The sequence below is a fragment of the Neoarius graeffei genome, chromosome 3, assembly GCF_027579695.1.
Source record: "Neoarius graeffei isolate fNeoGra1 chromosome 3, fNeoGra1.pri, whole genome shotgun sequence".
Taxonomy (NCBI): Eukaryota; Metazoa; Chordata; class Actinopteri; order Siluriformes; family Ariidae; genus Neoarius; species Neoarius graeffei.
In genome coordinates this window covers 19,795,054-19,820,053 of record NC_083571.1, presented here as the reverse complement: position 1 = coordinate 19,820,053, position 25,000 = coordinate 19,795,054, and the positions used below count along the sequence as shown (strand labels likewise).

Genomic DNA, 25,000 nt, shown 5'->3' with positions numbered 1-25,000 from the left:
GCAAGCGCGATGAAAGTCGTTTGAAATGATCATTTCTTGCCGAATGCCGATGTCTATCAGATCCATATGGGTGTATCTTGTGTTGAAGTCCGTAGGTGACGCGAAACAAACAGTTATAACACATAAAAAATACAAAAATGTGCACTTGAAAGGAGAGCTGTAAGCCGCTGTGTCCTGACGCGCCGCCATCTAATGTGTATTGCTTTTGACGTGTTTGATTGTACCATGTGTTCTACAATGTACCGGTATGAGAGGAGATGATGAAAATGATACATGCTGTCAATGGTGAAGATGCATTCAGAGCAACTCATGGTTTGGCCTCAGAGGCCTTGAGAGTTATGAGCCCCCTTTTCAAATGTGGACGATTATGAACTGTAGACATTTTTACTTATGCTTATTGTTGGTTGGATAGTGATGCTTATTATGGAATGTAATGTTTATAATGATAATTAGGTTTGATTTATATAATGTGAATCTGCATATTTTCTTATCTGTTAATTTGCCATTTGTGTAGAGATGTCTATGTCTCACAAAAACAGCAGTATAATCATTTCTATTTTTCCCTGTGAATGATGTGCCTGTTGGAAAACCTGTACAGGAGAGACAGGAAACAGAAGATCGTATGAGGGGAAAGTCCAATGCTTTTATAGTTATCAAAGCATTGATAAAAGGAGGAATGTGTAGAGGAAATTCTAATTTTTAGATTATTCTTATGCTTTCAGTGATCCTTAGAAAGGTAAGCTTCAGAGACACTGTGTAGGGGAAAAATATAATTTTTAGAGAACTCATGCCTCTTAGATTCTTAGGTCAGACATTGTCACTCATGTTTATACAAGATGAAGAATGCTGTTTGTGTTCCATTTTCTAGGTTAGTAAAACGTGTACATGCCAAGACAGTGTTTTATGGTAGAGAGGGTCCCAAGGCTGGACACCCTGAAATTAAGATGATGTCTGTTGTGCTATTTTGACAAGTATACTTGTCAAAATAGCACAACAGACATCATCTTAATTTCCACAATGGGTGTGGAAAGGCAGAGTGCTCTTCTCCAGGTGAAATTCTTTCTTCAAGAAAGCCCCCTTCAAGTGGTATACTTTGAATTCATCTTTTTAATAAATTCATATGTATTTCTGTTTGTTTCTTCCTAACAGCCTGAAGTTTTATTACACTTTTCCACCACAGTGTCCTGAATCATCTGAAGCACATAAAATCCGTGAATTTACCACCTCCAAATAGCCTAAGCTATGTTTGACAGATTTTAGCCTGTTTATGGTGGGTGTTCCCACCGCGAAAGAGAAACCCATCGAAACCTAGAGTGAACGTTATCATTCCATTACCATATGAATAGTCTTTTATGAATGCGTATGTGGGCGCTCAGTGCTCCGATTCCGGTGTGACAGAGTAAGGTGACAAGTTTTATCTTTCATCTAATTTAAGTAATTTAAAAACTAATATTATTTGGCAGTGGGCACATAGGAAAGTGTAAAGTTTTTCAATATGTTTATTATGCTTGCATGATAAAAAAAATTCGAAGACATTTATCTAAATACATGACCTACTCATTCTAAACCTGCCAAGCTTCGCCGGCGAAGCTCTTGACCCCAGAGGGTTAATTTTAGCATTAATTATAGTGAACAGTATCTGTTCAAATGCTGTAGTCATACTTCTCTGTTTATCCTCGACATTTAGAAAAGAAACAAGCTGTAAGTGTGAATGAATAAGTTCCTTGTTTTTATGTGCATATGTGAGATAGAGTGTGGATCGGGCCAATTTTTTTCTGTTCGAGACCGGCCCGCATCCGACAGAGCGATGCTCGAAACCGACCCGAGTCCGAAAGGAATTGAGATATTTGTGCCCGAGCCCGACCGAAGCCCGAAGCCATTTAAATCACACTATTTTCATTAGCCTACTAAAGACCCATGTATGATATTTTGTGTGGAAAGTTTGTGTGGTTTTATCAACGAAAAGGGCATTTTGAGTCATCAACACCAGCGAGCGCTTTAAGCGCACGCTTGGAGTAAGTCTGCCAGGCTCATGTAGCCTACTCACTTAACCTAAGCAAACCAAAAATAACGGAACAGCAGAACAAATCCACAACATTCAGACAAAGGGTTCTGTTGACCTAATAAACACTAGGCCATTTAATGAAATTCAACAAATAATTGAAATGAAAATCCCGCTGTCTGTCTGCACACGTCATAAACACACACTTGCGTGTGCACCAAAATAACATAGCCACAATATTGCCGTAAAGCCATTACATAGCCTACAAATAGGCCTAACCAAGATATTATATGGGCCTAGGTCTGTAAATTAAATTAACTTCTGCTCCCAGCACGGTAACAATAGCCTATTGGCCAAACATAAATGGTTTAGGGGGATTAACAAAAACACTCACCATTCAAACAGGGAATTATTTACATTTACATTAGTCCATCCAAAGATTATGCTAATCCATATGCTTGTGGAGAAAAAGGATTGCATCAACGGTGGATGGCTTCAAGGCTGTCCTCCTCTGCTCAATTGTCCTGCCAGCAGCGCTTTAGTTGCGCTCGCTGCTGCTGGCTGGTACGGCAAGGATGCCGCGGGCAAGAACGCTGAGCTTCGGGTATTTATGTTGCTGATCTCTCCACCAGCCCAAAATGCACACTCAACTGCGCTGACCATGCTTTGTCGCTACATCAAATCCCGCGCATAGCTATGACGCGTATGAAGCGAAACTGGTTTAAAGTGACTGCTTTTAAATTTACACATTAATTTTACACAAAGTCTTATCGTGAGCATACAGTATGTCCAAGCACGACCCAAGCCCGAGCATAATTTCTAAATATTTGTTCGAGTCCGACCGAGCCCGTCGGGTTCCGACGGGTCCCGACGGGCTTCGATCGGGTTTCCATGCCTTGATGTGAGAAGCAGCTACTGTGTTGTCATGGATGCAGCAGAGTCAAGGAAAACTTGATACTGTTTTTCTCAGCAGCATTTGTGCTATTTTGACAAGACTTTGATGGAATGTTGATGGAAACTTATGATAAATAATATAGAATAGAATGCCTTTATTGTTAATGCACAAACGTACAACAAAATTTAGTTCGTCATAGGAGAGCAAAGCTGCTGCATATGTGCGCGCCGCCACTCATGGGCACTTCAGTCCAAAGTAGAGCTGGGCAATAAATCGATTTTATCGATTAATTTGAATTTACAGTTAAGGACGATGTGTTTTTATGAAAATCGGTTTTCTCTCAGTTTTAACCTCCGCCACCGACGCTGCTCTCTGCGCATGTGCAGAACGGATCGGGCACTGACACTATCGCCCTCCTCCTGCGCGCTTGCCATAGACACACACAAACAAGATGGCAGCGAGTGGGGAAAAGCCGCAACTTGTGCCCAAGAAAAGAGTAACTTCCTCCGTGATGTGGAATTGGTTCGGTTTTGCGGCATCGGACGCAGACCAAACAAGTCCTCGTTGTAAGGTGTGTTTGAAAACGGCAGCACGACGAATTTAGTCCAACACCTTAAACAGAAGCCTGCAGCGGAGCGGGAGAAGTGCTGCTCCCAGCGGAATGAACACAGCCACAGCACGAGCGCACCATCCATAGTAAAGCAAGCAACTGTCCTGGACACATTTTCGAACTATGTGCCTTATGATAAGAATGGGGTGCGGTGGAAGGCAATCACAGATGCTATCGCAATGTTTATTGCAAAAGACATGGTGCCCATACATACGGTGGAAATGTCGGGATTTTTTTTTCCCTATTTTGTCAGTTTATCGAAAAGGACAATTTTATTTTAGCGGTCCAAATCCTGCGCTCTGATTGGCTGGCGAGCAGGCCTGTATCCTACGGTACGCTCCCGGGTTACAGACCTCTGACGACTCGCTCGTTCACAACATTTATCTTTTTTTTTTTTTAAAAACAAGATTTATTTATAAGATTATCAAAAATCTTATACATTTTTGCCAGCATTTCTCAGGAGAATAGCATTAATTTTACAGCATGGATAGTGATAATGACCATCTTCACAGCGAAAGTGAGTTTTACTACCCTGAGGAAGAAGAAATAAAAGAAAACATTTCAGGAGAAAGCTAAAAACCTGTAGTTTGCTAACACCGAGCAAAAACATGGCTGAATCCTGAATGACTCCTATTTGTATAAATAGGGAACCACATAGGCGGCAAAATGTAGTTTTTTTTTCCCTGCCATGGAAGTGCACTTGTATACCGAGGAGAAAGCAATTTGCATTACAGCCATGAATGAGAATTCAAAATGGCGGCTCGGCTCGGTTTTCCCTTTCGGGCGCTCTCGTTTTCTGTTAGAATTTGGTAAAAAAATAAATATATATATTATCAGCTTAAGGTCGGTCTGTATGGTGAAATACCGTGACCAAGTCCTTGAATACTGACCTTGGCCCAGAGGGCCTCGGTCAGTACTTTCAATACCTCGGTCACTGTATTTCACGATATGAACCTCCCAGCTGGTAAATAACTTTTTTTTTGAGGTGGGCTTTTTTTTTTCTTTTCAAGTTTGAGGGTGCATTGTGTCAGTGCCAGTTTGAAACTAAGCTATGTTGGAGAAAGCTTTCTAAAAGTTACTGTATGTTCTCACTGTTTACAATGGCATGGTCTGCCATCTCATCTACAAGCTTGTTTTTTGGCTTCTTTTTGGTTTCTGGTTGCACTTTAACCTCAAAGGGGAAATTTAAGTGAAAACAAAAAGGTAAAACTTTTGAACCATTTCTTTGTCATCTGTAGTTTGATTTTTAATAGGGGGGAAACATCAATTAAAATCGAAAATCTTTTTTTTTTTAATCGAAGATTTTTTTTTTTTAGGCCATATCACCCAGCTCTAGTCCAAAGCCATCCCATGTTGACCTAACTGCATGTCTTTGGACTGTGGGGGAAACCGGAGCACCCGAAGGAAACCCACGCAGGCACAGAGAGAACATGCAAACTCCACACAGAAAGGCCCCCATCAGCTGCTGAACCTTCTTGCTGTGAGGCAACAGTGCTAACCACTACACCACCACGCCGCCCGATCACCCATCTTGTGTAATACAGGAAGCTGACCGTACTGAGAAGTTGCTATGGGAGGACCTATGTTAGGGACTACCTGGGCTTGTGATTTTTCATAAATAAAATCATATTAAAATTATATAATAAATAATTTGCTTGAAAATTATTCAGGTGTTACTAGTATTTCTTTTACTAACAGGTGAATTTCTACCACACTAGCTAAAAGAATCGATGTAGGATCTCATTGTGATCAAACTTGTGTGATTTACACCACTACGCCACATATCATTGGCAAGAAAAATTTGATATTAATTGGAGCTACCTTCATCTCATAGTAACATTGTTACTTAAAAATATACAATCTTTATTATAAATTTATGACGAACTCACAACCGTGGAGTCTCCACTGTTCCTGGCTTCCTCTCTGTTTACCGGCGCTCCCTGGTAGGGTCCGAAGTGTACGCCTACTGGAACAGTCTCCCCTTTGTTAAACACTCCCAGGCCTGCATCAGGAATACTGGACTTCTGGATTGCTAGCCCAGGAGGAAGTGTTTGTCTGGCTCGGTCAGGGACTCCCATGGGAACAGGAGTATCTGAGATGAAGAGGGGTGGTCCGTGAACCTCACATTTGTTGAGGAAGAAGGATTTGCAAACTTCACAGTCTGGGAACAGAGAAGATACAATAGGAAGAAATGAGGCCCAAATGTGTGTGCATATCTAGGACCATATATAGTCCATTAGTATTGTATAAAGATTATCCTAAGAAAGCTTGCCAGAAAGGTTCACTGAGCATCTGGTTGAGACTAGAGGTGTCCATTAGGACTGAGATCTCACAGGATACAACAAAGTACACAAGGAAGTATGATTTTTTTACTTCCTTGTTGAAGTAAACAAGTGGTCAGATATGAAGCTTGCAGGGCAAACAATGTTTATTAACATGAGCATGTTAAAAACATGGTGTATTTACAGCATTCTTAGGACCTGCCTGGTCAGGGCTGTTTTAAATTCAGCTACTTGTTTGCTTATCTTTTGGGAAACAGAATTTCCCAAACTTGTTAGGAAATCACATACAGGTACAAACAAAAATAACTGTCCACAAAGTAAGTAAAATAGTCCCACACACATCTCTACTTGAACTTACTGACAATTCTGCCATTTCTACATCTAGGCATTTTTCCAATGGCATATATCTAGGATTCATATTTCAATTAAAAAAAAATTTAATTCACACCTCGTGGCAATTTAAGCATAGCCAATTTTCTGAAGAAACCAGTGGACCCAGAGGAAACCCATGCAGACAGGAAGAACTTGCAAAGCTTCACACATACAGCAACCCGAGCTCAGAATCGAATCCATATGCAGTTAAGTTTTTCTGTGGAGCTGTGCCACTGTAACACCCCTAAATCCGTATACAGGTATTTGGACACCTGTCCATCACACCCATATGTGCTTATTGAACATCCCATTCCAGGGGCATACTCTCTGTCCCCTATTAAATCACAGCTGACTGGGGCCTTCTGCAAGCTCATGCATGTGGGGAAGAGAGCACATAGTACTTTCCTCCAGGTGCACTTTGCCATCCTGTGATGTAGCATGAGCTGCATTCGGAAAAGAGGAGGTTGACGGCTTCAACTCTTGGAAGAAGCATGTGTTAGCCTTCACTCACATGGTTAGAGAGACTTGGCTGGTGGATGGATACTAGCAGGTGATCACATTGGAGAGAAAATGGGTGAGGAAACAATCCCCTATAATCTAATGTGGTGAAGATGTTAGGACACGTTTAACATTTATGGAAGGAGACCCAAGTATCAGTCAGGAGGTTTCCCATGATGGGAGCGTCTTCAGGACAGAGGGAGTTTGTGCTTTCTGGTTTCTGTCACACAACAACTTGGATTTTTTTTTTGTCTCAGAACAAAAATCACAGGAGTGGCTGGAGAGAATGACAGACATTCTGCAACACTAAATGTAAACAAACAAAACATGCAATGTGCCATTCATTAACAAATAAAAAATTGTAACAATAAGTAAATCACTGTGGTATGAGGGGAATAATACACTTTGGGCCATGCAATTATATAAAAATCTATGCCAGGTGATTTTTCATACAACAGCATGACCCATCGTGCGTTATTCCACACTTTTTTGTGTGTGTTCAGGTGAACATCTCTTTATAATGACTAATGTATTTTAAAGAAAATATTTTAGTTTCTCTTACAGCTTGCTACCATATTGTACTCTTTATAGACAAAGTTCACACTATCAATAAAAATATCAATTTGTCATAATTTGTTGATTACATACCCCAAGACTGAGGCTACATCCTAAACATTCTGTACTGCACTTTAAGTGCACTAAATAGTGTAAACTATCTAGTGAATAGAATAGTGGTAGAATAAACAGTGAGTGTTACTGAGCATCAGAGTGACCTGATGTCTTACAGAGGTAGTCTTTATTGTCAGGATCTTCCACTTTAACGGAGAGACTTTCAGGTGGGTCATCAAGGTTGTCTCCATTGTTGCAGATTTTCAGCTCCAGCATCTCCTCTTTCTTCACATGGACTTCTGATATCCCTCCATTTGTGAATGTCTCGGTTTTCATGTCCTCACACAGCTGAAAATCAAAAACAACAAAATCTGTTAGGGTGGGACAGTAGCCATCCCACTTGGGAAGGTGCTGCGCTCCTTTCTTGCAGTATAACTCACAGTCTCAGAACAGGCTTAGTTAAATCCAAGGCCAGGGTGCAGACGAACAGGCTAAACCACAGTCTCATCATTCAGGTTCCACTATATTGAGATTGTTCCCCAAGCTATACAGAAAGTAGAAATACGGAGTTTGTGTTTTAGTAACCTAGTCAATATAAAATTAGATCATACTGACTGTACAGCCACTGCCAGCACCTTTGGTCTAAAAAGGTAGGACTATTAAATATTAGGTCTCTTACATCTAAAGCACTAATTATTAATAAACTTCTTACCAATCAGGAGTTTAATGTACTGTGCTTAAGAGAAACATGGATTAAACCAAATGAGTCTGTAGCATTAAATGAAACTACTCCTCCTCTGGTTACAGTTATATACACCAGCCTCATCTAACTGGCAGAGGTGGTGCTGTCGCGGTTATTTATAATGATTATCTCAACATAACACAAAAACCTGAACAGTTAGTATGAAGAACTTCAAACATATTGAATTCATGTTCTGTATTACAGTTAAATGATGTTAATTACTGTTAAAGATTATATTCAGTACACATCTGCACCATACAGAAAGTCCTGTACCGAAACAGTCCGGTACAAAAGCGTGCACTGTTACACCCCTACAAGTTGGTAAACTGGAGTACTGCAGGAGACAGACATAAGAAGCTGTTGCCTCCAATCAGCCACACCTGATCCTTTCTTGGCCAGGTATTTATCATCCCCCTGGACACAATACCCTCCAGGCCTGTAGAGGGCACGCGCGCACACACCAACACAAAGGGTAAATTACTGGCTCCCACACGCATGACTGCTCACAGTGTGGAAAGTTTCTCATCAGAGTAACCTCCAAAATACACCAGCGTGTTCACACAGGAGAGAAGCTGCATCACTGCTCACAGTGTGGGAAGAGTTTTACTCAGCAGAGTGATCAACACTGGTGCATTCACACAGGGGAAAAGCCGTTTCACTGCTCAAATTGTGGGAAGAGTTTTACGACACAGCGTGATCTCCAAAAACACCAGCACATTCACACAGGAGAGAAGCTCAGTGTGAAAAAACATTTACTTATTTTCAGTTACATTTCAGATCCACAAGTGCACTAACAGACACTGCATGACTTAACCCTCTGGGGTCTGAGGGTATTTTCTGGCACTCTAATGGTTTTGGCATACTGATTTTGTCAATTTCAACAAATCTAAGCAGCATTTTCAAAGTTATATGACTTTTGTATTGTGAGGGAAATTTAGTGGATGAACATTATTATTCTCTGTGTTTCTGTATGTTGAGCTCAAGTGACTTAGTGAACTGAGAAAGATGTTTTTCCACATGCTGTAATCGCCTTTTTGTGGCCTTGGTGATAAGCAGGGTGCCTGAGTTCTCCCTAACTTGCATCTGCCTGCATGTACCAAAGCATGCCAGGTACATTATTAGCAAAGCTTCATAGAAAATCTTGAGCCAATCATGTGAAGACACAAGCAGTGAGCGAATGCCTTTAGAGTATAAAAGATAACAGCCACTAAAACAACTCAGAGCGCCCGCGTACTCTCACATCACTAGAGGTGATGTTCTGCTTTAATTTTCTTTCTTTCCTATCTTATATTCCTTTTATATGATTTACTATAATAAATAACTGAAAAGACGACTGCTAAGCATTCTGAAGTGTTTATTAGAAATTTCCATTACAATTTGGCGTCCCCTGGGTGGGCCCTATGCGTCTGATCCACGGACGACGGCACACTCCCAAGGTTACGGTGCGGAGCTGGGAACTTGGATGAGAGACCAGGCCATCAGGGCTCACCGAACCAGTAAGTGATAACTTTGCATTCTTGTGTAAAGAAATTAGTGGAAACAGTATTTAAAGAATGATACAAGAAATGGACAGAGATTTGTCCTGGTATTTAAAGAATGATATAAGAGATGGACAGAGATTGTCCCAGTCAAGGAAGACTGATATAAGAGACGGACAGAAGTTTGTCCGAGCCCAGGAGGACTGCTAAGCTGTGGTACCATCAATATGTTTGCCGAAACGGATAAAACACAATTTTGAGACAATAAACCGCGAGTAGTTTATTGGGTAAGAGAAAATCCGCCCAAGTGACGACTGGGTAACGGCTCACCTACTTGAGCGAGGGAAGTACGGGTGCGTGTCTTAACGGACTCGCGTTCAGCGATTCGTAACTGGGAGAGAATTGAGTTTTGCTCCCTTTGTTCTGTGTGAACGTTAAACACATTAGTAGCAGCACCTGCATGCAACAGCAAGACTATACAGAAACGCCAGATACACCAGTCCAAATAGATATACCTGAAGTTGCATTAGGTTTGTTAAAATACACAACTACTCCCTTTTCTAAACTCTCTTGTATGCCCCTCACTGTGTGTGGGCATGTGTTAACCTTTTTAGTAGATTCTGGAGCAGGACACTCGGTGATACATGGGATACTTCCAGTAGACCCACCGCTCAGCTCAAATTCTATTCAGACAATGGGCATCTCAGGACAACCTGTAACCGAAACTTTCTCAGTCAACCTCCCGTGTGAAAGCGAGGGAGGAATAGTTACGTCCCACTCATTTCTCATCTCACATACATGTCCAGTAAATTTGTTAGCACGTGATTTAATGTGCAAATTAGGGGTGAATCTCACATCCACTCCAGATGGGCTAACTATTGAAGTAAGTGAAACGTGCGGTGTGCAGTATGGGTTTGGAAGCCCCCTGTATGTGTATGTCTGGCCACTCTGCTCAGATGAACTCACACAAACTCCAAAACACCTTGTACAGCTCGCACACTTGAACACATCAGTTGACACAGGATTATATGAAAGAGGAAGATTTGCATTGCACAGCATATGTTCACCAAGGGCAAGATGTAGAGTTTGAAAAGACTTGGTTTGCAGACCCCCACGCACGTGAAAGATTGACCCTCAAAACTACATATTGGTCTAAAAACATTATTGCGCTGTGCAAGTCCATTTTACTCGTTGTCCGAACAGCTGCATCAATGTTCATTGCAGTGTTCTCAAACATGTTATACGTGGCCTCGTGTCAGAGGACTCTGAGGTTGACTGCTGCCAACATGATTTCTTTGACATCGTTAATTCTATACCCCATGCCTCATTAGCAAAACCGCGAGCTGCCCATTGGAAAGACGTGGGGAAGTGGGTCAAGAAGTGCGCAGCCAATGGCAATGAGTGGGTCCCAAACAGAGGACCCTAGTGCCTTGTTTTGCCAAAAGCTTGGGGTCTACAAAGTCATGCTCTCTGTGTGTGTGTGTGTGTGTGTGTGTGTGTGTGTGTGTGTGTGTTAAGCACAGCGTAATATTAGCCACTGATGACGAATCAGTCCTGGGGTCCTGGGGACCCCGGCCATAGTGGCCCGTTTGTCTCTGTTTCCACAGCCATAACTCCAGCAGAGGTACACCCCAAATTGGCAGGAGTTCCAAATTCCGTTTGGGCGAAGGGTAAACATGATGTGGGCCTAATAAAGAATGCTGAACCAGTGGTGATCACCCCCAAATCAGATTTCAGGCCTAGACAGACCCAGTACCCACTCAAACCAGAAGCAATCACAGGTATAAAACCGGTCTTTGATTCGTTGCTGAAGGCAGGTGTAATTGTCCCTTGCCCGGACTCTCCAGTGCGCACTCCTATTTTTCCAGTTAAAAAGGCAAGAAAACCGTCCCAGCCGATGAGTGGAGGTTTGTCCAAGATCTGCAAGCAGTCAATGCTGCGGCCGTCCCGCACGCGCCTGCCGTCCCTAAAGAGCGCTCTACAGACCACACCCACTCTGGGACTGCCTGACCCCAATAAACCATTTTGTTCAAAAGTGTAGATGAAAGAAGGGTTTTTATGACCTCTGTTCTTTTGCAGAAACACGGGGATAAACACCTGTAGCCTACTTCTCCAGCAGGCTGGATCCAATGGCAGCTGAACTTCCTGTTTGCCTGCGTGCAGTTGCTGCAGCTGAAAAGGCGGCAACTGCCTCCAGAAATATTGTGGGGTATTCTAACTTCACCCTTTTGGTCCCATATGCTGTCTCCCTGCTTCTGCTGGAGAAAAAGACATCACATTTGTCAGCACAGAGATGGTTGAAGTATAACACTGTCATACATGATATGCCTAACATCATTGTGAAACGTTGTTCTGTTCTGAATTCTGCCGCTCTTCTCCCTACAGAGGACGATGGAGAGCCACATGACTGTTGCTTTCACTAATGATTTTTGTTCCCCCAGAGCAGACTTAAAGAGCGACCCTTTAGAGAACCATGTCTGGATTTTCCATGTGGATGGTTCAGCCTCCAGAGACTCAGAGACGGGAAAGAAGAAAGTAGATTTTGCCGTAGTCTCAGATCACGAGGTCCTCAAGGCGTCGTGTCTGTCCTCAAACCTGTCAACACAGGCCACAGAGCTCTGTGCCCTCATTGAGGTGTGCAAATTGGCGGCAGGGCAATCTGTCAATATTTTTACGGACAGAAGGTATGCATTTGGCGTTGTGCACGATTTTGGCACCATTTGGAAACACAGAACTTCTCACTAGCACAGGATCTCCCATTGCACATCATAAACTGGTCTCAGAGTTGTTGGATGCTATTCTACTCCTTAGAGCCATTGCTGTGTGCAAGTGTGCTGCCCATACTAACAATACTGATCTTGTGTCTCAAGGGAATGCCAGGGCGGACGCGGCAGCTAAGTGTGCAGCCTCAGCTTCCAGTTCACCCTCTAACCTTGCTTTTCCTCAGGTTTCTACCCCCTGTTTACAGCTAGCGGACCTTCAGAGCACTGCCACTCAGGACGAGAGAAGAGTCTGGAAACAGGCAGGCTGTATCTTTGCAAACTTGGTCTGGGTTTGTCCCTCGGGCTGTCCCTGTCTACCAAAATACATGTTCCCTTTCTATGCAAAATTGGCACATGGGCTCACCCATGCGTCAAAAGGGGGGATGGTAGCAGAAGTAACAGAGATGGTTCACAAAGGGGTTTTAAAATTATGCTGCGAAATTTTGCAAGCAATGTTTGATGTGCACAACATAATGCAGGTCAAGGTATCAGACTAACTCAAGCAGCACACCCAATACCAGACAAACCATTTGATCACCTCCGAATGGACTTTATTGAACTGACACCTAGTGAAGGGAAAAGGTATTGCCTGGTAATAGTTGACATGTTTTCAAAATGGGTTGAAGTATTCCCCACAGCTAAACAAGACTCAGAGGCGGTAGTCAAAGCACTCCGGAGAGATATAATTCCTAGGTGGGGTATACCTAGCAAAATCTCAAGTGACAATGGAACACCCTTTGTTAATGCAGCCCTAAAGAAAATAGGAGCATTCCTAGGGATAGACCTGAAACAACATTGTGCCCATCATCCTGCCAGTGCGGAAGCAGTAGAGAGGGAAAATGGGTCACTTAAAAATAAACTAAGCAAAGCTTGTGCAGAAACAGGGCTAGGATGGACAAAGGTCCTCCCAGTAGTACTCACACAAATGAGGATGCAAATTAGACCTAAGCATGGGTTAAGCCCATTCAAAATTCTGTTTGGATGAGTACCCAACATGGGGATAGGGCCAGCCCAAGGAACACTGCCAGACACCACACTGTGTGATGATGCAATGTTGAATTACTGTGCAACGTTGTCCTCTGCTTTGAAATTTATCCACAAACAGGTAAAAGAAGCACTTCCCAAACCCACTGAGGGACCTCTACACGATCTACAACCAGGGGACTGGATAGTGGTGAAAGACTTCTGACGAACCAAGTGGAACAAGCCATGGTGGAATAGGCCATTCCAGGTCCTGCTCACGACCCCAACGGCAGTGAAGGTCACAGTGTGACATGGATCCATGCTAGCCACTGCAGGAAGGTTCCTGAACCGGCTGAGCAGGAGGGAAAAGAAGGCCTGAGTGACCCAGACGCTGACTAAAGCTTGTGAGGAAGAAAGGCATCACTACACGGAACTGAGCACGGCAGCACAGTTACGCTGTTGCACCCTCAATAGAGAAGAGTATTTCAGTGTCTAGCCGATAGACAAGTCTTAGGGTTTCGAGTTTCCTCCAAGTCCCGGTGAGGTGGGACGAGGGCTGATGGGGCGTGCCCGCCCTCTGAGCACCAATACATGTCAAGAAGGGCAAGGGTTAACTTGGTAACATTACTGAGGCACTGAACAAGATGCGCAAGGTTGCTGAACAATTACGAGCAGATGAAGGTGGAGTCGAAGACAGCTGGTGGTGTTGGTTTAGTGGATGGAAGACTAATTCTATCCACCATACCAGTCCTGAGTTTAGTGATTGTGATGCTATGTTTGCTCCCTGTTTTCTGTCAATGTTGAATGTCTGTTTCAGAGGCAGCTGACAAATATTGGTTACCAGATGGGAAAATAGACTCCGACGACTTACCTGACTGGCCTCCAAACCCACACGAAGACTATAACCCACCGTTCGATGACATCAGCACAGTTGACATGAAACTAGTCCTGACTTAAAACACTTTCATTATGATTGTTTCCTCTTCTATTATTCCAGCCACTAAAACACAACTCCGAGCGCGCGTGTACTCTCATCACTAGAGGTGATGTTCTGCTTTAACTTTCTTTCTTTCCTATCTTATATTCCTTTTATATGATTTACCATACTAAATAACTGAAAAGACTGCTAAGCATTCTGAAGTGTTTATTAGAAATTTCCATTACAGTATTCAGCACAAGTTCAGCTACAATAATATCTCTGTAGCATGCATGTCATTATTGTACTTTAAAAAAAATAAATGAAGATGTTGTAAAAAGCAGTTTTAGAATGGTGTTGGAATGTGTGAAAAAGCATTACCCATTGTGACAAATCATTTTGATCACTTGGTGATTCTGTTGAGTCTTAGGAATGTATCAAGCACAAAAACTTAAATCTGCTCCATTGATTTGGACAATTAACTGGCCATCAAAAAATATGTCCTAGTGTTTTGGGATAAAGGGTTGGGAGTGGGAGGGGTATTCAATGAGAAGTGTAAAAAAAAAAAAAAAGGAAGTTTTTTTTTTTCCTTTCAATGAGAAGAGTGAAAATCCCTCCCACTCCTAATCCCATCAGGTCAAGTCACAATGGGTAAGGTAATGTTTTTTTTTTTCCCCCACACCTTCAATCACAGTTCTAAAACTGCTTTTTACAACAGCTTAATTTATCTGCTATTTGACTATTTTGGTATTTGACTATTCAGTATGTCTCGAAATTAACTCGTACTATTTTACTCAGTTCACAGCCACAACCAACTCTCTTGCTCTGTAACTTTGCTCCCATTCAATTTTACTCTCTAAACTCAAAATAGAGCAAAATTAACTCTGAGGAAAATACTTTTAACTCTGGAAAAAATGCTCAGGTCATTTTTCCTGTGTATGCACTATAGAGCAGGCATATCAACCGATCTAGTCATAATAAATAGAAAATATTTAGACTTACTCGAATTGATCTTCAGCTGGATCAAGTTGAAGTTTAAAAAAGGGGCACTGCTCTTCATCAGTGTCGCAGTTGTCAAGATTGAACTGATTCACAGTCCTGAATCATGAAATGAATCATGAACTGAAATCGGCGTCCTGAAATCATCTGAAGCGCATAAAATCCGCATGCCATCCCACAACAAGTTTTACCTCCAAATAGCCTAAATTATGTTAAACAGATTTTATCCTGTTTACAGTGGGCATTCCCACAGTGAAAGAGAAACCAATTGAAACCGAAAGAGTGAAAGTGATTATCAGCCATGACCCTGTGAATAGTCTTTTATGAATGTGTACGCGAGTGCTCAGCGCTCCAACTCCGGTGTGACTGAGTAAGGTGAAAAGTTCTCTCTTTCATCTAATTTAGGCAATTTAAAAAATAAATTATTTGGCAGTGGGCACATAGGAAGGTGTAAAGTTTGTCACTGTGTTTATAATGCTTGTATGACAAAAGCTCGGAAGATCTTTATCCAAATACATGACCTACTCATTCTAAACCTGCTGAGCTTTGCTGGCAAAGCTCTCGACCCCAGAGGGTTACAGTTATCAAATTAAATATGGTTATTATTCATGGTTTTGCTGAAAATAACCTGTACTTTGAACTTTATTGTTCAAATGATAATATAAAAACAGTGATGTTCAAAAGAAGACTTAATATTTGTGATATGTAGTTAAGTAGTCCTTAATTACCACCATACAAGTAATGATTTAACTATAACACTATTGTCATTGTAGTACTGCAGAATGAGACTAATTGTTAATGGAATGGTTACTGATCAGGAGTTTAATGTACCATGTTTAACAGAAATGTGGCTCAAACCATATGAGTATGTAGCATTTAAATGAAGCTACATGCTTCATCCTCAGCTATACGAATCAACCTCGTTTAACTGGTAGAGGAGAAAGTGTCAGTTATTTATGATTAGATCATCATCATACAAAAACATGAACAAATTTTCAATAAGTTTGAAGTTCTTTCTACTAGATACATGTTGCCAAAAAACAAGTCTACTAAGTCAGTTCATCTAATTACAACTTCAATCCCCCCCCAAAAAAAAAAAATCAATTTCAACATTTGATAAGTTGTCTTTGTACCATTTTCAATAAAATATGGTGCTTCCATAATTTGCAAATGCTATAGCATTGTGTTTATTTTTAGCTTACACAGCATCCCAACTTTTTTGGAAAATCAGGCTTATAACTTTTTAATTGCAGGAAACAGAGGAACAGGAAGCAGGCTTCAGAACAAGTGAGTTCTTTCATTTGCGTACGCTTTGCAGTGACAAACACGTGACGGGGTGGTACAACTCACTCTCTCATTCCTGACTGAAAGAGAGACAGAGACACAGGTTAATAGACAGCCAGTAATTTGGCTCAACCTGTCTCCTCGCCGTTCACAGCAGATGCTTGACCACACCCCCACTGCCACATACCCCCACTGCCCAACTCAGGCCGAAGAGCTATCCGGCCTGCAGCTGACTCCCCCCCGACGGGAGAGGCAATCCACCACCACCACCATCTGTGCCCCTGGCCTGCAGACCACCTTGAATTTAAAGGGCTGAAGGGGCAGATATCAACAAGTGATCCGCACGTTGGCCTCCTTCATGCGATGGAGCCAGTGGAGCCACTGGAGCAGGGCATGATTGGAACAGAGGGTGAATGGGTGTCCTAGCAGATAATAGCGTAGAGTGAGGACTGCCCACTTGATGGCCAGAAACTCCTCTATTGTGCTGTACTTTGGCTCTCACATGGAGCGCTTGCAACTGATATACAGCACCAGATACTCCTCCCCCTCCACCACCTGGAACAAAACAGCCCCCAGGCCTCTGTCTGATGTGTTGGTCTGTAAAACAAAAGGGAGAGAAGTCAGGAAAATGCAACAGCAGGCCCCCACATAAAACCACCTTTACCTGAGCAAAAGCCCATTCGCATGGCTCTGTCCACTGGACCGGATCTGGCGCCCCCTTTTTAGTGAGGTCAGTCAGCAAGCTGGTGACATCAGAAAAGTTAGGCACAAACTGCCTATAATAGCCAGCCCCAGAAACTGCCTCACCCCCTTTTTGGTCTTAGGTCGCGGGCAAGTCACAATTGCTACAGCCTTATCAATTTGGTGACGCACCTGCCCATGACCCAAATGGAAGCCCAGAAGTACTTCCATCCACCCAATTGCACACTTCTTTGGGTTTGCTGTGAGCCCAGCACGCCTCAGCGACTTCAGAACTTCCCTCAGATGCTGTAGGTGCCGCTCCCAATCATGACTATAAAATTATAGCATCTACAGTGGTGCTTGAAAGTTTGTGAACCCTTTAGAATTTTCTACATTTCTGCATAAATATGACCTAAAACATCATATTTTCACACACGTCCTAAAAGTAGACAAAGAGAACCCAGTTAAACAAATGAGACAAAAATATTATACTTGGTCATTTATTTATTGAGGAAAATGATCCAATATTACATATCTGTGAGTGGCAAAAGTATGTGAACCTCTAGGATTAGCAGTTAATTTGAAGGTGAAATTAGAGTCCGGTGTTTTCAATCAATGGGGAGGTGTTCCAGGCATGTCCCCCCGGGAGGAGGCCCCGGGGAAGACCCAGGACACGCTGGAGGGACTATGTCTCTCGGCTGGCCTGGGAACGCCTCGGTGTTCTTCCCGAGGAGCTGGCCGAGGTATCTGGGGAAAGGGAAGTTTGGGCTTCCATGCTTAGACTGCTGCCTCCGCGACCCGGTCCTGGATAAGCGGAAGAAGACGAGACAAGACGAGGGATGACAATCAGGTGTGAGTGGGCACCCCGTTTTATTTAAAGAACAGGGATCTATCAAAGTCTGATCTTCATAACACGTTTGTGGAAGTGTATCATGGCACGAACAAAGGAGATTTCTGAGGACCTCAGAAAAAGCGTTGTTGATGCTCCTCAGGCTGGAAAAGGTAACAAAACCATCTCTAAAGAGGTTGGACTCCACCAATCCACAGTCAGACAGATTGTGTACAAATGGAGGGAATTCAAGACCATTATTACCCTCCCCAGGAGTGGTCAACCAACAAAGATCACTCCAAGAGCAAGGTCTGTAATAGTCGGCGAGGTCGCAAAGGACCCCAGGGGAACTTCTAAGTAACTGAAAGCCTCTCTCACATTGGCTAATGTTAATGTTCATGAGTCCACCATCAGGAGAACACTGAACAACAATGGTGTGCATGGCAGGGCTGCAAGGAGAAAGCCAGTGCTCTCCAAAAAGAACATCGTTGCTCGTCTGAAGTTTACTAAAGATCACGTGGACAAGCCAGAAGGCTACTGGAAAAATGCTCTGTGGACAGATGAGACCAAATTAGGACTTTTTGCTTTAAATGTTCTCATTATGTTTGGAGAAAGAAAAACACTGCATTCCAGCATAAGAACCTTATCCCATCTGTGAAACATGGTGGTGGTAGCATCATGGTTTGGGCTCGTTTTGCTGCATCTGGGCCAGGACAGCTTGCCATCATTGATGGAACAATGAATTCTGAATTAGACCAGTGAATTCTAAAGGAATATATCAGGACATCCATCCATGAACTGAATCTCAAGAGAAGGTGGGTCATGCAGCAAGACAACGACCCTAAGCACACAAGTTGTTCTACCAAAGAATGGTTAAAGAAGAATAAAAGTTAATGTTTTGGAATGGCCAAGTCAAAGTCCTAACCTTAAATCAATCGAAATGTTGTGGAAGGACCTGAAGCAAGCAGTTCATGTGAGGAAACCCACCAACATCCCAGAGTTGAAGCTGTTCTGTATGGAGGAATGGGCTAAAATTCCTCCTAGCCGGTGTGCAGGACTGATCAACAGTTACCGGAAACATTTAGTTGCAGTTATTGCTGCACAAGGGGGTCACACCAGATACTGAAAGCAAAGGTTCACATACTTTTGCCACTCACAGATATGTAATATTGGATCATTTTCCTCAATAAATAAATGACCAAGTATAATATTTTTGTCTCATTTGTTTAACCGGGTTCTCTTTATCTACTTTTAGGACGCGTGTGAAAATCTGATGTTTTAGGTCATATTTATGCAGAAATATAGAAAATTCTAAAGGGTTCACAAACTTTCAAGCACCACTGTAAGTATGCTGTAGCATACACGTTGTGGGGATGGAGAATTTGGCCCATGTGACGCTGAAACTTCGCTGGAGCAACTCGAAAGGGTGGGTGACAAATTGGTCTAAACCAAACGGAGTGGAAAAGGCCGTTTTCTCGTGGGATAATGGAGTCAAGGGGATCTGCCAAGATCCCTTTGTCAAATCCAGTGTCGAGTAAAAGCGAGCCACGCCTAACCAATCGAGCAGTTAATCAATCAATGCAGGGCATCAGATATGCGCCAAATTTAGACACTGCATTGACTTTTCTATAGTCCACACAGAACCGGACTGACCCATTGGACTTGGGAACCAAGACCACCGGGCCGTTCCGGTCACTGTGCAACTCTTCAATTACGCCCACCTTAAGCATAGCCTGAAGTTTATCCCAAACCACATTTCTATTGTGTTCAAGGAGCCAATATGGGCGGCTGCACACCACCACCCTTGGGGGAGCCTCAATGTGGTGTTCTATGAGGTTAGTGCAACCAGGGAGGGGCAAGAAAACATTGGAGAATTCCTCCTGCAACCTGTGCTCTCTGGGACGGTGAGAGGTGGTCTCCGCAGGGGACTGGGGTGAATTGGGCCACGCTTTTTGGACTTTCCTCTGGTCCCAGTTCTGCCATCTCCAGAACTACCATCACCAGAGACACAGAAACCTCCTCTCTCCATTCGTTTCAGGAGATTGAGATGGTAAATTTGACGCGTCACCCCTATCTGGCCGTTTGACCTCATAGTCAACCTCCCCAATTTGCCGTGTGGCCTCAAAAGGGCCCTTGCTACTTGGAGAGCAATTTTGAGCTTGAGGCGGGCGGTAAAATGAGGACTTTACCTCCCAGTGCAAATTCCCTTAGCCGTGTCCCTCTGTTGTACAGGCGAGCTTGACGTTCTTGAGCCTGTAGCAAATTCTCCTGGGTTATGTGACTCAGTGCATGGAGTTTTGCTCTCAGGTCAAGAACGTACAGAATTTCATTTTTACTTTGAGAAGGCCCCTCCTCCCAATTTTCTTTAATGATGTCGAAGACACCACGGGGCTTGCGCCCATACAACATCAAATGTGGAAAACCCGGTGGAGGCTTGTGGGACCTTGTGCACTGCAAACAGAGGGTGAAGCCACCTGTCCCAATTTTTAGCATCCCTGTGAACGAACTTATGAATCATGTTCTTAAAGTGTTTGGTTAAATTGTTTGACCAACCCGTCCATTTGCGGATGATAAACACTAGTACAAAAATCAACTTAATCCCCAATAATTCGTATAATTCACACAGTGTGCATGACATGAAAGTAGTGCCTGGATCAGTCAGGATTTCTTTCGGAATCCCAACTTGGCAGATAATGCGGAAGAGTGCCTCTACAACACTGCGTGCTGAGATGTTGCAGAGAGGCACTGCTTCCAGGTACTGCGTTGCATAATCCACAATGACTAATACAAAGTGATACCCGCGTGCAGATCGATCTAATGGCCCGATGAGATCCATGCCAATTATTTCGAAGGGGATCTCAATTAATGGCAATGGGTGCACTAGCGCTTTTGGCGTGGCCACTGGATTTACCAGCTGGTATTCGAGACATGCCACAAAGCACCTGTGGACATCGGCATGAATCCCTGGCCAATAGAAACAGGCTATGAGACGATTCCTGCCCTAAATGCCCAGCCATAGGATTATGATGAATGCATGGAATAAAAGCTCCCTGGGGCGCTTTGGAACCAACGACTGTGTTATCTTTTCTTTAGTTTAAGTGTCCTGCATCACTCTATACAGCCTACTTTTAATAATAGAAAAATATGGGAAGGAAAGCGCAACGTTAGGCTGGAGGATTTGACCATCAAATACTGTCACTTGGTCAAAGGTGTGTCTCAGACTCATGTGCCTGCTCCAATGGGAAGTCCCCTAAAGGATTCCCCAGAGAAGGAGGGCTCTCCCCATTCTCGGTGTCATCATGACACGGAGCTGACGCAGGCATGCCTGAGACCACCGGCATTGCAGCGGAATCCCCCCCGGATGCGTTACCACAGGACTCACCCACTATTTGTTTAATTAATATTTTAAACCCTGACCAATCAGTCCTCAGGATCAGTGGGTGAGAGAGACTTGGACTAACCACGGTCTCTACGCCATGCTTTTCTCCCTGGAAGTGGATAGTGATGGGCATCAGCTGATATTTGTGTACATCACCATGCATACATTTAACCTTCACCACACGTGCATTTCCCAGTGCCCCACACTAAGTCAGGCTCTGATGTATGGAGGTCCAATTACAACCTGAATCCACCAAGGCCTGATGTATACCCCCTTGAATACTCAGTTATCCTGTATGACCCCGCTCAATCGGGGAAGCCTGAAGTGCATCAGGGACGCGAACCAGTCGCCCTGCCACTTTGTGAAAGTGCTAATTCCCCTTTCCTCTGTGCTTACAGACCTGCCGGGCATGGAGGAGTTCATCTGTGGGGGGAGGGGGGGAGTGAATGGCAGCACAGACACAGGAGGAGAAGGGAAAGTAGAAACATAAGGATAAACACGGGTGCAGGGAGGGGCGAGGAGAGGGGAGGGAAGAAGGAGAAAGCAAGAGAGAGCAAGTTGCAGCACAGCCTGCTTCCAGATACGCCGTCAGATGATCCTCGGCCAGTCGGACCACCTCCTCCAGTGACGGTCAGTGACACTGAACCCACACTGACATCCTGCTTGGCAGCTGGGCAACAAACTGCTCCAGTGTCACTCACTCGATGATGGAATCAACATCACCCTTGCCGGCCAACAGCCACTGTTGGCAGGCATCTCGGAGCTGTTGGGCGAACGCAAACTGCTGGCCCACTTCGCCATAGTTCAGTGAGCAGAAGCACTGATGCTGCTTTCTGGGCTGCGTCCAACCCACTGCATGATGGCTCATTTCAGGTGGGGGTGCTCCAGCATGTTGGTGGCCGGGAGCTGTCGAGCCACGAGCTGGGCTTCCCCCCGACAAAAGCGCCAGAAGGCAAGCTGCCCACCGAGAGGTTGGCCACAAGCTCGCCTCTGCAACACGCTCAGAGCTTGAGGAAGGCGTCAGGGTGGTCCTGTGGGCCAATCTTCACCAGCTGGATAGGCACACTCGCCGTAGGAATGACCGCTGGAGAACCCACAGACTGGATTCAGCTTCGTATCACCTGCCGGTCCTCTGCCTGGGCTTCGAGCAGAACCTGGAAGCGCCGGCCCTGGTCTACTGTCAGCATGACGAGGGCATGCTGCTGGCACTGGAGGTCTTCGATGAGCATTTGGAGGAGCTCTTTGACTGGTTCAGATCTCATGACGGCGTATGTTCCTCAGTCCCGGGATTCGGCACAAGTGTAACAACTTTTTAATTGTGGGAAACAGAAGAACAAGAAGCAGGCTTCAGAACAAATGAGTTCTTTTATTTACGTACACTTTGCAGTGACAAACACATGCAATGGGGTGGCACAACTCTCTGCCTCATTCCTGACTGAAAGACAGTGACACAGATTAATAGACAGCCAGTAATTTGACACAGGTGCACCTCATCACATTACCTGCTGGTTCAATCTACCTCCTCACCGTTCACAGCCAACCACGCCCCCACTGCCACAGGGTTGTATTTACTGACCTGCAATCTGAATTCGCGGATTTCATCTCAAACCTGGTTGTTTATTCCAACAAAATAATTAATTGCTGGAAACTTTAATATTCACTTTGGTAACCTGGAAGACACTCTGAAAAACAGCATTCATGGGCATTCTAGATTCAGTAGGGGTTAATAAGAACATCGGACCCACTCATAATGGTGGCCATACTCTCGATCTAATACTTGCAATTGTATTAAATAATATAGTCACACTTCCACAGTCTGAAGCTCCCTCAGACCATTATCTCATTATCCCCAGCCGCTTTATCCTGTTCTACAGGGTTGCAGGCAAGCTGGAGCCCATCCCAACTGACTACGGGCAAAAGGTGGGGTACACCCCGGACAAGTCGCCAGGTCATCACAGGGCTGACACAGACACAGACAACCATTCACACTCACATCTACGGTCAATTTAGAGTCACCAGTTAACCTAACCTGCAGGTCTTTGGACTGTGGGGGAAACCGGAGCACCTGGAGGAAACCCACGCGGACACGGGGAGAACATGCAAACTCCACACAGAAAGGCCCTCGCCGGCCACAGGGCTCGAACCCGGACCTTCTTGCTGTGAGGCGACAGCGCTAACCACTACACCACCGTGCCGCCCCATTATCTCATCTGATTCAAAATATGTCTGAGCAATAATAATAACCTTGCCACAACATCACATCAAAAGTACATTCACACCAACTACTGCATTAAAGTTTTATCACTATTCTCCCAGAGACTTTCACTGGAACACCATCAGACCCCACAGAACTTGATCAACCAATTGACTGCTTTGAATCAATGTTCCGCTATACTTTAGCTAATGTAGATCCACTTAAAAGAAAATAATTCAAGAAGGGGGGGGGGGGGGGGGGAACTAGCACCCTGGTACAATTCTCACACATGCACCTTGAATCAAAATTTAAAAATTGTGTCACAGTTGGGCAGCACGGTGGTGTAGTGGTTAGCACTGTCGCCTCACAGCAAGAAAGTCTGGGTTCGAGCCCCGTGGCCAGCGAGGGCCTTTCTGTGTGGAGTTTGCATGCTCTCCCCGTGTCCGTGTGGGTTTCCTCCAGGTGCTCCGGTTTCCCCCACAGTCCAAAGACATGCAGGTTAGGTTAACTGGTAAACTCTAAATTGACCATAGGTGTGAATGTGAGTGTGAGTGGTTGTCTGTGTCTATGTGTCAGCCCTGTAATGACCTGGCGACTTGTCCAGGGTTTTCCGCCTTTCGCTCGTAGCCTGCTGGGATAGGCTCCAGCTTGCCTGCGACCCTGTAGAACAGGATAAAGCGGCTACAGATAATGAGATGTCACAGTTGACAGTATTCCAATTAACATGGAAGGAGAGTCTCTTGAACTATATAGACAAGCTCTTAAAGCAAGACTAATTTCAATTTCATAAAAAAAAAAAATCTGTGAACTTTAGTTCCCTCCGAAATTTGGTCATTGTGATATACGTTTATTTCTGTAATATTTCACAAAACATCAGATCATTCTGTGGCTGGGAAGTTATTTAATTTGAAGGGATTCCATAACAATGTGCATGAAATTGCTCACTTCGTACAGTCAAGCAGACAGAGGAAGTCCGTGTGCACATGCCCAGGTTTACCTTTGACCATATACTGACAGTTACAACATTTTGTTGCTAAACGAACAGCTGATCACACCAAGGTGCTCGCTAACTGGTTTATTAGTTCGGTCCTGCATTTCCTTTCCTTCATAATATAACATCTTTTCTTCTCACTTTCCATTATAGTTGGTCTTTCAGGTTTCATTCACACGCTCATGTCCTCCATTTTATTTCTTCTGTCTCACACACACTTTATATATAATGTGAGCGCGGGGCGGCACGGTGGTGTAGTGGTTAGCACTGTCGCCTCACAGCAAGAAGGTCCGGGTTCGAGCCCCGTGGCCAACGAGGGCCTTTTCTGTGCGGAGTTTGCATGTTCTCCCTGTGTCCGCGTGGGTTTCCTCCAAGTGCTACAGTTTCCCCCACAGTCCAAAGACATGCAGTTTAGGTTAACTGGTGACTCTAAATTGACCGTAGGTGTGAATGGTTGTCTATGTGTCAGCCCTGTGATGACCTGGCGACTTGTCCAGGGTGTACCCCGCCTTTC

At 44.1% G+C, this 25,000-nt stretch overlaps 1 protein-coding gene across 5 annotated transcripts in view; it reads right to left on the bottom strand.

Annotated features, from left to right (window-relative positions):
* The window catches only part of LOC132883181 (zinc finger protein 883-like), a 137,790-nt gene that overhangs the window by 89,151 nt on the left and 23,639 nt on the right, over window positions 1-25,000 (bottom strand). For 3 of the 5 annotated variants that reach the window (XM_060916471.1, XM_060916475.1, XM_060916473.1), the window contains 3 exons: window positions 7,709-7,812; window positions 7,445-7,616; window positions 5,397-5,668 (listed from right to left, as the gene is read on the bottom strand). In XM_060916471.1, the coding sequence (XP_060772454.1) occupies window positions 5,397-5,668; window positions 7,445-7,604 (432 nt within the window). In that variant the 5' untranslated portion in view covers window positions 7,605-7,616; window positions 7,709-7,812. Of the gene's footprint in view, window positions 1-5,396; window positions 5,669-7,444; window positions 7,617-7,708; window positions 7,813-22,679; window positions 23,122-25,000 lie in introns of those variants that run through there. The other 2 variants (XM_060916474.1, XM_060916472.1) reach the window with 2 other exon arrangements.